The sequence below is a fragment of the Apium graveolens genome, chromosome 3 (assembly GCF_009905375.1).
Source record: "Apium graveolens cultivar Ventura chromosome 3, ASM990537v1, whole genome shotgun sequence".
NCBI lineage: Eukaryota > Viridiplantae > Streptophyta > Magnoliopsida > Apiales > Apiaceae > Apium > Apium graveolens.
In genome coordinates, this window is record NC_133649.1 from 73296782 (window position 1) to 73310869 (window position 14088).

The 14088-nt window shown below is 35.6% G+C and overlaps 2 protein-coding genes across 2 annotated transcripts; one reads left to right on the forward strand and one right to left on the reverse strand.

Annotated features, from left to right (window-relative positions):
* Positions 1 to 2058: 2058 nt before the first annotated feature.
* Positions 2059 to 2998, forward strand: LOC141712430 (gibberellin-regulated protein 9-like). The gene is made up of 4 exons (XM_074515365.1): positions 2059 to 2212; positions 2308 to 2358; positions 2480 to 2540; positions 2633 to 2998. Exons 1-4 carry the CDS (start codon positions 2168 to 2170, stop codon positions 2812 to 2814), a joined length of 339 nt encoding a protein of 112 aa, XP_074371466.1. The 5' UTR covers positions 2059 to 2167; the 3' UTR covers positions 2815 to 2998.
* A 5872-nt stretch (positions 2999 to 8870) lies between these two features.
* On the reverse strand, positions 8871 to 12730 carry LOC141712431 (uncharacterized). The gene is made up of 3 exons (XM_074515366.1): positions 12692 to 12730; positions 10409 to 10484; positions 8871 to 9546 (listed from the first exon to the last, which is right to left on the reverse strand). Exons 2-3 carry the CDS (start codon positions 10472 to 10474, stop codon positions 8965 to 8967), a joined length of 648 nt encoding a protein of 215 aa, XP_074371467.1. The 5' UTR covers positions 10475 to 10484; positions 12692 to 12730; the 3' UTR covers positions 8871 to 8964.
* Between the last annotated feature and the right edge of the window lie 1358 nt (positions 12731 to 14088).

Here is a 14088-nt window from a genome sequence, read left to right on the forward strand (position 1 = left end):
TTCCAAACTGAAGTGTCCTTTGTATATAATTTGTGCTCTATTATTGTAATAAACAGCATTGAAATAATTATTTTTTAAAATTTATTTACCTTCATGTATTTTTTTACTTATTTAAATCTGTTTATTTACATTTTAGTAATTCTTATTTTAAAAACTTGTATACCAATGCTCATACCATATATAACAGGAATTTGTACTATTTACACTTTAAAAAGTTTATATTAAATTTTTATATTTAATATTAGTTAAAATTTACTATTTTAAATTTTATTGCGTGTAAAATTCGTATATATCACCTTAAATTCTTGCAAAATGAATTTCAATTAATATTTAATCTTAAAAAATATTATATTTATATTTCAATACTCTAATGTAATATTTTGACAAGTATTTTGTAAGTTGTAACACTTTTGAACTAGTGTAACATCATATTTTTTGCTAAGGTAACACGAAAAACATAATGTTAGATTAGCTCTTAAGTTCCATATCTAAGATAACATATTAGGTAATTTTTTAGGTAAGGGGTTGGTATACGCCATATATGATGTAATGAAACAAGTGTAAAGTGGATATATCATTGTAAGATAAAGACTAGTTTTTGATCTCAATAAATTGTATAATTATAAAATATATTTTAAGCTTGACTAGTTTTTGTAAGAAAATATATGCGGGCAGACTAGTTGATAACTTGACTTGGTACGAACTCAGCTGAATTCGATTCGACTCGATTGTTCGTAAGCAAACTTGTTTTCGGCTCATTTAATTATTAAGTCAATCTTGAATATCACTATCCGTTCGGTTAAACTTTTCTCGGCTCTTTAAAAAAAAAATTGGTTGGGCAGAACTCGGCTGGATTCCGTTTGTTAGCTCTAAAATATGCTAATAGTTTCATTAGGGTCATAAATAAACAAACGGAGCCATGTTGTTCTCGACATGTACATGTATGACGGTAAATCCTAATCAAGATTTAATGTAAAGAAAATAGTTGAGATCTAGATATGATTGATGTCGACCGATATAACGTAATGGTATACTCATAGAACCACATCAATTAATCGAAAGAAGTCTTTTGAATAGCTAAAAATTTGTTAGAAGGCACGAGTATAGGTTTAGCATACAAGTTGAGTTGATAATAAAAGTGACAAGACATAAATATTTTAGTACAGCTAGAGTAGGATTGCATACTGAATCTGGCAGGAGGGCAGTTGCACACTCGTGAGTACATATGTATGTGTGTCTGTCTATACGTTTGTACACAGGAGTTGCTGATACTTAACACAGTTTCATGCAATAATTCACTGCCCGTAATTATCTGTCACGGCATATACAGGTTTTTAAGGTCCTTTGCGTATCTCGAATGTGTACAACATTCTCGTATTAGCATGTTAGTTTCGAATTTCAAAAGCTTAAAACTGTGACGGGATAACTTGATAACAATTGACAATGGCGGCAAACACAACCTTCAGTAGATTTCATAGTTAGGCACCTCTCAAGACCACAGTATGACAACATTTGGTCTACATCTGTTTGGTTTGGTCCTTTAGTATTATGCATAAGATAACATTTCTCTACTGTCTCAACACTACTGATGATTTCAACTTTCAGTACTTACTAGTATCAAAGCGTTAATATTGATAAATCATTCAACTTTGAATTTATAATATTAATTTAGTATCTGAAGTATTATTTTATAACCGGACCTCGCATCCAGCTGCCTATTTGTTTATAAGCTATTTAAGAAAAATTGTTTTGCATGAGCACCAGCTGGTGAAAGGGACCATATGTATAATGTATACAGTGTACATAGCTTTGTGTGTGTATCTCTCTCTATATGGCATTACTATGTGAGTGACCTTGTGTAGCATGTAAAGGGCCTAATATGAAGGAAGCTTCCAAAACCCAAAAGTGATGCTCTTGAAAAAGGTAAACAAAAAGCCTAGCATTTGCACCAAACTCAATCAAAACCTGTGAATTTGTTGGTATCCTTTCATGTGAACCATCAATGCCCTAGTCCATTACAGCTCAATGTCAAAATTAATTAATATTGTATTACTATTATTAAGGGAAAATTTTATGCTATAAAGAGGCACCCTCCTCATCCAACCATTTCTCCAACACAAAACTATTTCCTTTCTTATCAATTAAGTTGCCATAATTTTATTGTTCAATGAAGCTTTTTGCCTTATTCCTCATTGTCTTCCTTCTCCTTCAGGTATGCTCGCGCACGAACGCATTGATTTCTTATTATAATTGCCATATAGTGTCTTACCAAATGATGCTTAACAGTTATTGCATTTTCATTACAAGGTTTTTGCTGAAGCACTTCCAACAAGTGATGACCAAGATTCTTCTGAGCTAGTGAGTTGTGGTCATTGGTTTCTTTTAAATAAAGTTGATGAGTACCGCCATCAATCAATCAATATCTTCATTTAATATAAGAATGGCGATATCAATGTGAACTGATTTGTTCTTGTTGCAGATGGATGATGCAGGCATTGAAGCGTCTCTTCGGAAGGGATATCATCTGCATAAGAAAATTAGTGAGTGGACACTTTTGTAATCACTTGTTTTACATTACCAGTAATCTTGTAATCCGAATGGGTGTGTGCTGTTTGTTTGATTATTGAAACAGATTGCAGCTATGCATGTGCAAGAAGATGCAGAAAATCGTCGAGGAAGAATGTGTGTCATCGAGCATGCAAAACTTGTTGTGCCAGATGCCACTGCGTCCCTCCTGGCACTTATGGCAACAAAAGTGTCTGTCCCTGCTATGCCAAGCTCAAGACTCATCGTCACCAGCCCAAGTGCCCTTAGTTACCTAATCACTGTTCCCTGCTTATTCATAACTATGTTCATGTTTATGTTCTTGTATGTGAGAGGATAGACTTCAGGCTATCATCATTTGGCTTTGGCCAAATACCTCTCTGTATCTATGTTGAATTGACTGTTCTACATTTCATTTCCTGAATAAATAATAAATACTCTCCTCGTTCCAAAATTACATGCATACTACTTTTGAGTCATATAAAACCTTTTTGTTAGGAAACCAGTTCTCTTTAAATCTCAGGAGAATGGCTTAATTGAATTATATAAGGGTGGCTTAATATATTGAATCATATACTATTTGACATTCTATTTAATCATACAAGTGGACAAAAAGAACCCACAACTGACAACCAAATAGATTTAAACTGGGGTTGGAAAGGTTTGAACCTGGGATCTTCCGCTAAACATGAGTCAAATTACCAACTTATTATCCTTAAACCTTAAGGTACAACAAGTACGAGTAGGACTAAATTGAATCATATACAATATAGTATTCAACACTTATCAACATAAACTATTAAACATACACAATGAATTTCTTTTATACTAGGGGAATATAGATTTTGAACTGATCATGTTAGACCCCCAATCATAGCTACTTACCATAGAAGGGCAAAGAAAATTAAGGAGTTAAAAGTTTATCAGAGACGCAAAAAGAAAGGAAATATGGTGGAGACATAATCAAGGGGTCAACTATATATCTTGATTGGTGGGGACAGTATCAGACTCAATAAAGGGAAGATTTGAAATAATTTAGGAAAGGATTCCCTGCATGATTAGGGGGATCAGATTGGAGAAAATAAAGTATTTATTCTGTCATTTAGTTGTAGTTTAGGGATTGAGAAATTTATAAAAAGTTTTGTAGCAGAGCAGCTCTGCAGCGATGGTGAAGCATCATCGGTTTTAATTCTGGTGTAGCATCAGAATATATCTATTATAAGAGTTCTACTATCATTTCAATAAATCATATTGCTTACTTTTCTCGTGTTCTAGGTTAAGATTGTTCAGAGTCTTAACAATTGGTATCAGATTCAGGTTATCAAGGTCTTTTGTGCAGTAGTAAATGGTCGGTACAAGAATGGAAGGAAGACTGGACAATGTTGAGAAAGAGGTCAAGTTGTTACAGGAATTGTTACAGAAGGAGCATCTGGAGCGTAATAATCAGTTCAGGGTACTAGAAGGGAAACTGTCGGAGATATCTTCTATCCATCAGATGCTTGCGAGCCTGCAAGACAAACTCACTGTTTCCGGTGGTCAATTAAGTGAAAATACATCACCATCTAAAGAACATCCGCATGAGAAAGGGGTGTCATCAACTTTGATACAACCACCATCGTATCAGGAATATGATGACTTCCGGCTTGCCGTCAAGAAGGTGGAACTTCCAAACTTTAACGGGGATGACCCGGTGGGCTGGGTGTATAGAGCAGAATAGTATTTTGAAGTTCAAAACACGAAGCCGGAGCATAAGGCCAAACTGGCATTTATTGCAATGGAAGGAGTAGCGGTTCATTGGTTAAAGTGGTTGCGAGGCAAGTCTCCGGGCATTCAATGGGATGATTTGGCTACGGAGCTAATGAGAAGATTCGGAGGCTCGAAGGCGGGTAACCCATATGAGAAATTGGCAGAGCTTCGTCAAGACTCTACGGTGGAAGAGTATATTCAAGCATTTGAATATGTGGCCGGTATGATTCCAGGTCTTCCTGAACAAGCATATGTGGGAAATTTTATCAACGGGTTGAAGGAGAACATTAAAAGAAGGTTGCGGGTACACGATCCACAAGAGTTAGTTCGCACTATGGAGTTAGCAAGAGATATTGAGGATGAGTTAGCAGTAAATCCAACTCAGGTCGGTAGTCAGAGTCACAGACCTGTATTTCCTTCAAATCCAATTCCACCAAAAGCGGGGTACATGGTGACAAAGCCAACGTCAGCTGTAGTACATAAAGGCGACATACGAGTGAAGTCTGTGCCACAATTGTCCGCAACAGCAGCAACATCTAATCAGCAGCCTTATAGAAGCAACAGGGGAAATTTGAACATATCACCTGCTGAAATGAGAGCCCGACGTGCGCGCAATCAATGTTTTAGTTGTGAAGGTCAGTTCTCACCGGGCCATGTTTGCCCGAATGCCCATCTCCGAGTTATGATTGCGGCTGAGAATCCAGAAGACGAGCTGCCAGCGGACAAGGTGGACGAAGATGACATTCATACGTCAATTTCCCATGTGGAATGTCACACCATGGAGTTGCATCTATACTCTACAGCAGGCATTACACGACCAAGCACTATGAAGATGCAGGGATTTGTACAAAAATGTCCGATTGTGATACTTATTGATAGCGGTGCTAGCCATAATTTTATTTCAGCTGATCTGGTAAGAAACATGGGTCTACCCGTGACTCCAACGAATGAATTTGGTGTGAAATTGGGTGATGGACATACAGTGCCTTGTAACGGGGTCTGTCGAGCTGTGAAGATGCGTGTCGGTGACTTACACATCACAGCAGATTGTTATCCCTTCCAATTAGGCGGGGTGGACTTAATTCTTGGCATTGCTTGGCTCGAAACATTGGGAGAGGTTAAAGTAAACTGGCAGAAGATGACAATGACATTTGATGCGGACGGATGTTTACGGAGATTACAGGGCAATCCATCTATGTCTACTTCTGTAGTCTCTTTAAAGTCTATTCTCAACACTGCAGATGCAGATACTTGCTTCATGTTATGGGCTATGTCAGCAGTGGAACCAAAACATTCTAACATCCAACATTTGACGGAACTCCAACAACAATCATTACACATGTTGTTGGAACAGTATGATGTGGTCTTTCAGGAATCAGTGGGTTTACCTCCTCAAAGGGATCGGTCACATGCAATTACATTGAAGCCGGGTGTTACTACTATTAACGTGCGACCTTATCGTTATGCTCATAGCCAAAAAAATGAAATTGAACGCTTAGTTCAAGAGATGCTGGGTGCCGGAATCATTCAACCAAGCAGCAGTCCTTTTTCTAGTCCGGTTATTTTGGTTAAGAAGAAAGACGGGAGTTGGCGATTCTGTGTGGATTATCGGGCTTTGAATGACGCCACTATTCCAGATAAGTATCCGATTCCAATTATAAATGAGTTATTAGATGAATTGGGAGGTGCTAGTTATTTTTCAAAGATTGATCTTAAATCAGGGTATCATCAAATTCGTATTCAGCCCAAAGACATCCCGAAAACAGCATTTAGAACTCATGATGGCCATTACGAATTTCTGGTGCTACCTTTTGGACTTACAAATGGTCCCGCTACATTTCAATCTGTAATGAATGATTTATTCAGGCCGTATTTACGAAAATTTGTGTTGGTATTTTTTGATGATATATTGATTTACAGTCGAGATTGGAAATCTCACATGGAACATATGAGGATCGTGTTGGAAATTCTTCGCTCTCAACAATTTTTTGCTAATAAGAAGAAATCTGCTTTTGGGCAGCAGCAAGTGGAATACTTAGGCCATGTAATATCAGCCACTGGAGTCGCGATGGATCCTAGTAAGTTAAAGGATGTGGAGAAATGGCCAGAGCCACGTTCAGTTAAGGCTGTCAGGGGATTTCTCGGTCTCACAGGTTACTATCGCAAATTCATTCGAGATTATGGTAAAATTGCTCGACCCCTGACTAATGTCCTTAAAAAAGATTCCTTTTACTGGACTTCGGAGACTCATCAAGCTTTTGAACAGTTGAAGCGTGTGTTAGTAACAGGTCCAGTTCTTGCTATGCCTAACTTTTCTAAACCATTCTTGGTAGAGTGTGATGCTTCAGGGAAGGGTATAGGAGCAGTTTTAATGCAAGATAGTCGTCCTATAGCCTATTTTAGCAAAGCTATTTCAGATCGAGCACTTAGCAAGTCAACATACGAAAAGGAGTTGTTAGCATTAGTGTCTGCTGTCCACCATTGGCGACCTTATTTGTTGGGAAGGCAGTTCATCATCCGCACTGATCATAAGAGCCTTAAACACTTGTTAACTCAGCGTATATCAACTCCAGATCAGCAAAAATGGCTATCTCGTTTGTTAGGATACACATTTGATATTGTCTATAAGCCAGGAACTGAAAATAATGCCGCTGATGCTTTATCACGTCGGGATGACGACAGTGAACTAGCGTTGAAAGCAACTGATGCAATGGAACTATCTGCCATATCTCGACCCCAATGGAGTGATACCCCAGCTTTGGCAACAGCAGTTCGATCAGATACTTACTTATCTAAGATTGTGCAAGCTTTGGAAAGCAATCAACCTACACTATCAGGTTACACCCTTGCTCATGGTCAACTACTCTATAAAGGGCGTTTGGTAATTCCTGCAACTTCTGTGTGGGTGAGTCAATTTATTCAAGAATTTCACTCAACTCCCACAGGAGGACATTCGGGTTTTCTCCGTACTTACAAACGTATTTCCAGCAACCTCTTCTGGAATGGCATGAAAGCTGATATTATGAAATATGTGGCAGAATGTACTATTTGTCAGCAACATAAATATCAGGCTACCTCTCCGGCAAGTTTGCTTCAGCCCCTTGCATTACCCACTGCTGTTTGGGAAGATATCTCGTTGGATTTTGTATCAGGTTTGCCGCGATCACAGGGCTATGACACGTTATTGGTGGTAATTGACCGTTTTTCAAAATATGGTCATTTTGTATTGTTGAAGCACCCGTATACAGCTAAAAAGGTTGCTGAAGTGTATGCCAAAGAGATTGCACGCTTACATGGCATGCCTCGATCGATTGTAAGTGATCGTGATCCTACCTTTTTGAGTCAATTTTGGACCGAATTCTTTAAATTACAGGGTACAACGTTGAGAATGAGCTCTTCGTACCATCCAGAGACCGATGGCCAAACCGAGGTATTGAATCGTTGTGTTGAGACTTATCTTCGTTATTTTGCGTCCGATCAGCCTAAACAATGGAGTTGTTGGGTCCACTGGGCAGAATATTGGTACAACACCTCGTTCCAATCAGCCACTAAGATGACTCCATTCCAGGTCGTTTATAACCGACCTCCACCAACGATTTTGAAATTTTTGAAAGGGGAGATAGCTGTGGAGGCAGTAGCACAAGAACTCGAGGACAGAGATGAGATTCTTCGTCAACTTAAATACAACTTGGAACGTGCCCAACATAGGATGAAGAAGCAAGCTGATTTAAAACGTCGAAATTATTCTTTTGCGGTGGGAGATTGGGTGTATTTAAAGCTTCGGCCATATCGCCAACAGTCTATAGCTAGACGCATCCACCCTAAATTATCTGCTCGTTTTTACGGCCCCTTTGAAATCATCGCAAAAATTGGCTCCGTTGCATATCGCTTACAACTCCCAGAAGGCTCTCGCGTGCATCCAGTCTTTCACGTCTCTTTATTAAAAAAGGCTTTAGGACATGGTCTTCAACCTGGTCATCTACCAGCAGGCCTAGAAGTCGAGCTTCCTCCTACAGCAGAACCACAATTTGTTCTAGCATACCGTGATATAGTCCACGATGATCAGTCTACTCCGCAAATATTAGTTCAGTGGAAAGGTCAGTCACAAGATGAGGCTACTTGGGAAGATGTCAATACAATCAAGGAGCAGTTTCCTCTATTCCGCCTTGGGGACAAGGCTACTCTTGAGGAGGGAGGAATTGTTAGACCCCCAATCATAGCTACTTACCATAGAAGGGCAAAGAAAATTAAGGAGTTAAAAGTTTATCAGAGACGCAAAAAGAAAGGAAATATGGTGGAGACATAATCAAGGGGTCAACTATATATCTTGATTGGTGGGGACAGTATCAGACTCAATAAAGGGAAGATTTGAAATAATTTAGGAAAGGATTCCCTGCATGATTAGGGGGATCAGATTGGAGAAAATAAAGTATTTATTCTGTCATTTAGTTGTAGTTTAGGGATTGAGAAATTTATAAAAAGTTTTGTAGCAGAGCAGCTCTGCAGCGATGGTGAAGCATCATCGGTTTTAATTCTGGTGTAGCATCAGAATATATCTATTATAAGAGTTCTACTATCATTTCAATAAATCATATTGCTTACTTTTCTCGTGTTCTAGGTTAAGATTGTTCAGAGTCTTAACAGATCAACAGATACATATAGATTTATATACCACTAGAATCGAACCCAACAACGAGTGCATTGTGCCATGCAATCTCCCTTGCAGTCAATATTAAAACCCAATACTTTCGGATTTCGTAGTAGCAAATTCCTTAAAGACTTTCCTTTTATTCCCCATTGCTTCTCCAGGACCGCCACATTGTTTTTTATCTCATCTTCGAGACTACATCCAAGAACTTCTGGGAACTTTTTGAGCACCTTTGTAAGATCTTCGTCCGAAAGGTTTAAGCTCCTTAGATAATTTAAGATACCATTTACCAAATCAAATTCAGGTACCTCTTTATTGCGATCTTCACCCCAATATGGTGAATGGACCAGGCCAAATGCTTTTCCCAAAATTTTATCTTCCTCCTCAATACTAAAATTGAATGTAGAAAGAGCTTGCTTACATGCGTCCCATGTTTTCCTTTCTTCATCCACCAAGGACAAGTTATTAGTATTTGTAGTTGAATGTACTTTCCATTTCCTAGATGAAAGCAAGGAGGTACAGGACACTCCAATCGGGCTTGGAAGAAAGTCACCAGAGACCTTTACATCCGATGATGTTATGTGCAATGCAGCCACTTTAAAATCTGTCTGAGACAATACGAGGAATGGAATGAAAAGATAAAGTTTCAAACTGAAAGACTAAAATTATCTTGGGACCAAATAACCTAGTTATTTTACGTACTGACGTTGCAAGGTCATATAAGACAATATGCAGGAAAATGATAAATCACAAGGTTAATGACCAAATAAACTAACTGTCTAGGCGTTTACTTTGAACAATTTTCAGTCCTGTTTTCTAATATATAATTTTTACGTTAGTGCAGATATTATAGTCTAGTTTGTTTTACTAGATAAAATTGCTTATGTGGGTTCACTTTTTTTTTGTTTTCTACTACAAACATCGACATGGTTAAATTAATTATAACTATTGTTTATTACACGATTCAACACAAGATGGCACATTTTATAATTAATTTACGAAGGTCTAATTTCTCGAAAATTAACTTTGTGTTCCAACAGAGACAGAGTTTTAGTTCACCGTAATAATGTTCTTTGTTTACATATTTACAATCAAATTTTGGTCAGAACTCTGTGCTGAATCAAGTTGTTTATCAATGAGAACTATTATCCCTTACACAACTTAATCTTTGGCTCAAATTTAACATGTCATAGGTTTGGTGTTCAAATTTGAAAAAAATTGCTGCATTAAAAAAAAATTAACTGTTCGATTATAAATTTTTTATTAATGAAAGAATGCATCCGTGGAAAATAAGAAACCTATATACACAGAAAAAGTTTAAAACAAGGTGATGGAGATGACATAGGAATCTACTCACAGAAGTAATCCCATCTCGGACAGCTCATTAATATGCTAGCACAACTTTAACAAACGTTTTGCAGCAATATAGCAATTGTAAAGTATCTCTGTAAAGAAATATACAGTACTTACAGACGAAAAGCGATGTGTTCCAGAATCAAAGATAAACAAGGATGGGGCTAGTAAATGTCCTAGCATCCCTGGAAATCTAAGAGTGGAAAAAGGAGTTAAGAGGTAAAACTGACTAGGTGATCAGAGATTTAAATTTCATCAATAACAGATAAAAATTATAAACTCCAATTAGAGAATTAAATGTTAATAAATTAAAGCAGAATATTAAGGATGATATAGAAGTCTACTTAACAAAAAAAAGTGGTGTGCAGCTACGTAGGTGCAGGATGACCTACTTTTTAATAATCATTGTTGTCACTGATAGTGTTTCTCAGATTTGGGTACCAAGTGTCAGACATGACATGGATCCAAGTGTTGGACTAGAGATTTCTAAAAGTTGGCGAGACACGACATTTTTTTATAAATAGATAATATAGATTAAATCCATACCTTATAAGCGAATTATTTGAATGTTAAAGATTTTATAATATTTATATATGCATGTCTTATCAGCTAATAAAACCATATTAAATACAATATGTTACATATTATCAGAATTAGTACAACAGAGTAGTATACAGAAAACCCCATTTTATAAGCCTAACACACGTAATATATTAACTTAACATCACCGCTATCAGTTTAACATTAAACCCTCAACAATTTTCATTTTCATCTAAATCGAGGCGCTGTCTTCTTCTCATCTTCATCATTTAAATCTGCATATCTACTATCTAGACACAAACATGTTCTATATAGGAAGTAGCTGAAGTTGGTATTTGTTGACATGACCCTATTGTAAACCCATGTACCACAGTACCAGTACCTCTAAACATCTAATAATGTTTCCCACAACCAAATATACATATTTCAAGGATAATTCATTAAGTTTTACAGTTTTATGCAAGTAACATATCTAATCCCTGCCTGCAGATGCGCAGGTGAGCAAGAAGCAATTCATGGCCCTTCTAAGAATAACATAGAAGTAATTTGATTAGTTGCTTTTTTAGACAAGCCATCTCCGCATATTAAATCTAATATGCTTAACTTGGGTCTACACAGTATGGCCTTTAATAGAAATACCCCACATTTGTCACGACTAAGTAGATATATAACATATTCATATATTTGATCCACTTCCGTGACTACGCAAACAAGAGTTAAATTACTGTATTGGCGGGGGGGGGGGGGGGGAGGAGAATCTTTTTACTACATCCATTTCGTATCTGGAATTCATGCAAGTTCATTTATTTGATAGAATTTGGGGAAAGAGTATATCAAACCGATTCAATTTTTAGGCATCAAGATAGGTTCCGGGTATAATAACATACCACAAGTGAACTTGGTAGCCCAATAAATATCTTGGTGATTCAAAACTTCAAACTATATGACCCATTTGGTGGCTTCTATTACTTGTCTAAGATTTTGGTAGAGCTGGTCAACAAACATGGTATGAGGGTCCAGGAAAGGTCTTGGAATTCAGCAATAATATTCTCACATTGTATACACCTTTATTTGTTTGTTTTTCCTTGGTGAGATTGGGATTGTTCCCCTTGGTGGGATTAAAATGGGAGTGAGAAATTGATGTAAAAACTAAGAAGTATAAGATTTTTAGGGGATTTTATTAATACACTAAGGTTTTGGGAGTTGGTACCTAGAATGGTATAATTGTCTTACCATATGTTTCCCTGCAGATTGCTGATTTGGTCAATTTCGACCCAACATTTCATTATTTAACTAACATACTTTCAATCCTTTTTCTCGATAATAATAATCTCTGTAATAACAAAGTTCAAAAGTAAATAAAGAAAACTATTAAAAAATTAAACTACTCTTAATACATAACTAATCAAGATTTTTAACATAAGTAGTTATAAAATTACATATTAGCATCCCCTTGCGTGAAATAGAAAAAAAATGGCAGTTGTCCTGAGCTCATACAGAATGAAAAACCAGAATTCTAGTGTGAAATTCAAAGTATCCAGTTTATTTTTTTGCTAAGTAAGTATCCAGTTTTCAGATACTCATGAAACTAATACTAATGTTCATTCTAATGTTCAGTAACTGATAACACATAAACAGCAAGATTGCCCAAAAAAGAAATAGATGTGTAAAACAAAAAAGGAAAGAACCCAGATCGATATGTAACTGATATACCATATTACAACTATCACTAGTTTCAAACCATCATTAAAATTATAAAAAAAAAAAAAAAAAATAGCAGGGCTGAAGCATATATCAAGTGAATTTCAGAAGAATCAAAAAACTGATGTAAGAGAAATTAAATATAAGGATATTTGGTACCTGGGATTGAAAGATTTATGAGGAGAATTGGCAGCCGTTGAATCTAGTGAACTGCAGAAACAGCACTAGGGGGTGAAGAAATATGACAAGAACTAGTTGGTATATATTTAGAGTAATTTGCGGTTTGTGTACCTGAAGTTTCGGAAATATGCACTTTGTGTACCCAAAATTTGATATCTAGCTAAAAGCATGCTGAAGTTTGCAAAAAACAGCAAAAAGCATACTTCCGTTACTTTACAACTGACACCGTTAATTTACTTTGTGAAATGAGTTTAGCGGCAGGGGTAATATGGTAGTTGCACTATGTTCATAGTTCTAATTGTTTGCTATTTTTTATTTCTGCCTAGAATGACATGAATTTTTTTCTTAAAAATCAACATTTATGAAATTATACGCGGTAATTTTTCATTGAAACATGTTTTAACTTTTATTTTAAAAAAATAAATTATATATAATTATGTGCATTTAAATTAAGATTAAAAATAAAAAGAAAACTAATAACAACATAAATAATTTTAAAACCATGTTACATGTTCTATTATGTTACTAGGCCATGTTTAAGTGGCCATGTTTAAGTGATGATGATTATGAGAGGTTTAAAGCAATAACACAAGCTTATCTTTGAAATTTAATTTATGTAAATCTATGATTCTTCAATGTTTTTCTAGTTAACACCATTTTTCTCTGTTTATTTTTAAAACCTTCTCAAGTTTTTCCTCCACATGTGCCTAAATTTTAAACAAAAGCAATAGTTTAAGAGATATTCCCAAATATTAATCTGTCTCTCTCATTTCTTTATATTAAAGTAAAGAGTGTTCAACAATTGACTTAAGTGCATATTTCATATATTTTTTTAAAACAAGAATTTCTAGATATTAATTTAAATATTCAATTTTTATTTAAAATCATAAAAATCGTAACAAAAATAAATTGTGAAACTATATTTATATTCACCTTAAAATACGTATCACACACTTTTTCCTGAATGTAAAGAAATGAGGGGAAGGAAGAAGTATATTTTAAGTTCTTTTTACCATCTTACTATTTTTTAAAAATATTTGCAAAATAAACTTGGAAAAAATGGTATTCAGAGATACAACTTTATTTAAGTTCTTTGAAAATTGAAGTTAGTTTCAATTTGCATTTAAGTTTGCATTTGGTTAAATATAATAGCAAAATCTTAGTTTTGCAAAAAAAAATCACATTTTTGCAACTTAAAAGTAAAAAATATCTTGTTTAATTTGTACATGATGTTGTCCTTTAGAATTGATAATATAATTTGACTTTAAAAACTACAATAAATTAATAAAATTAGTGTCTTATGTCGATAAAAAATTTATTGAAAAATATTTTTATTGAAATATTACATTTTAGAAAAAGTTGAATATACCGCTTTG

What these genes read in the sequence shown, in the direction of transcription:
- LOC141712430 (XM_074515365.1), top strand. Translation starts at nt 2,168, where the DNA reads ATGAAGCTTTTTGCCTTATTCCTCATTGTCTTCCTTCTCCTTCAG. An exon ending in ACCAAGATTCTTCTGAGCTA is followed by an intron (nt 2,359 to 2,479) that starts GTGAGTTGTGGT and finishes TTCTTGTTGCAG; the next exon opens with ATGGATGATGCAGGCATTGA. An exon ending in TCATCTGCATAAGAAAATTA is followed by an intron (nt 2,541 to 2,632) that starts GTGAGTGGACAC and finishes TTATTGAAACAG; the next exon opens with ATTGCAGCTATGCATGTGCA.
- LOC141712431 (XM_074515366.1), bottom strand. Translation starts at nt 10,474, where the DNA reads ATGCTAGGACATTTACTAGCCCCATCCTTGTTTATCTTTGATTCTGGA. An exon ending in GAACACATCGCTTTTCGTCT is followed by an intron (nt 9,547 to 10,408) that starts GTAAGTACTGTA and finishes GTATTGTCTCAG; the next exon opens with ACAGATTTTAAAGTGGCTGC.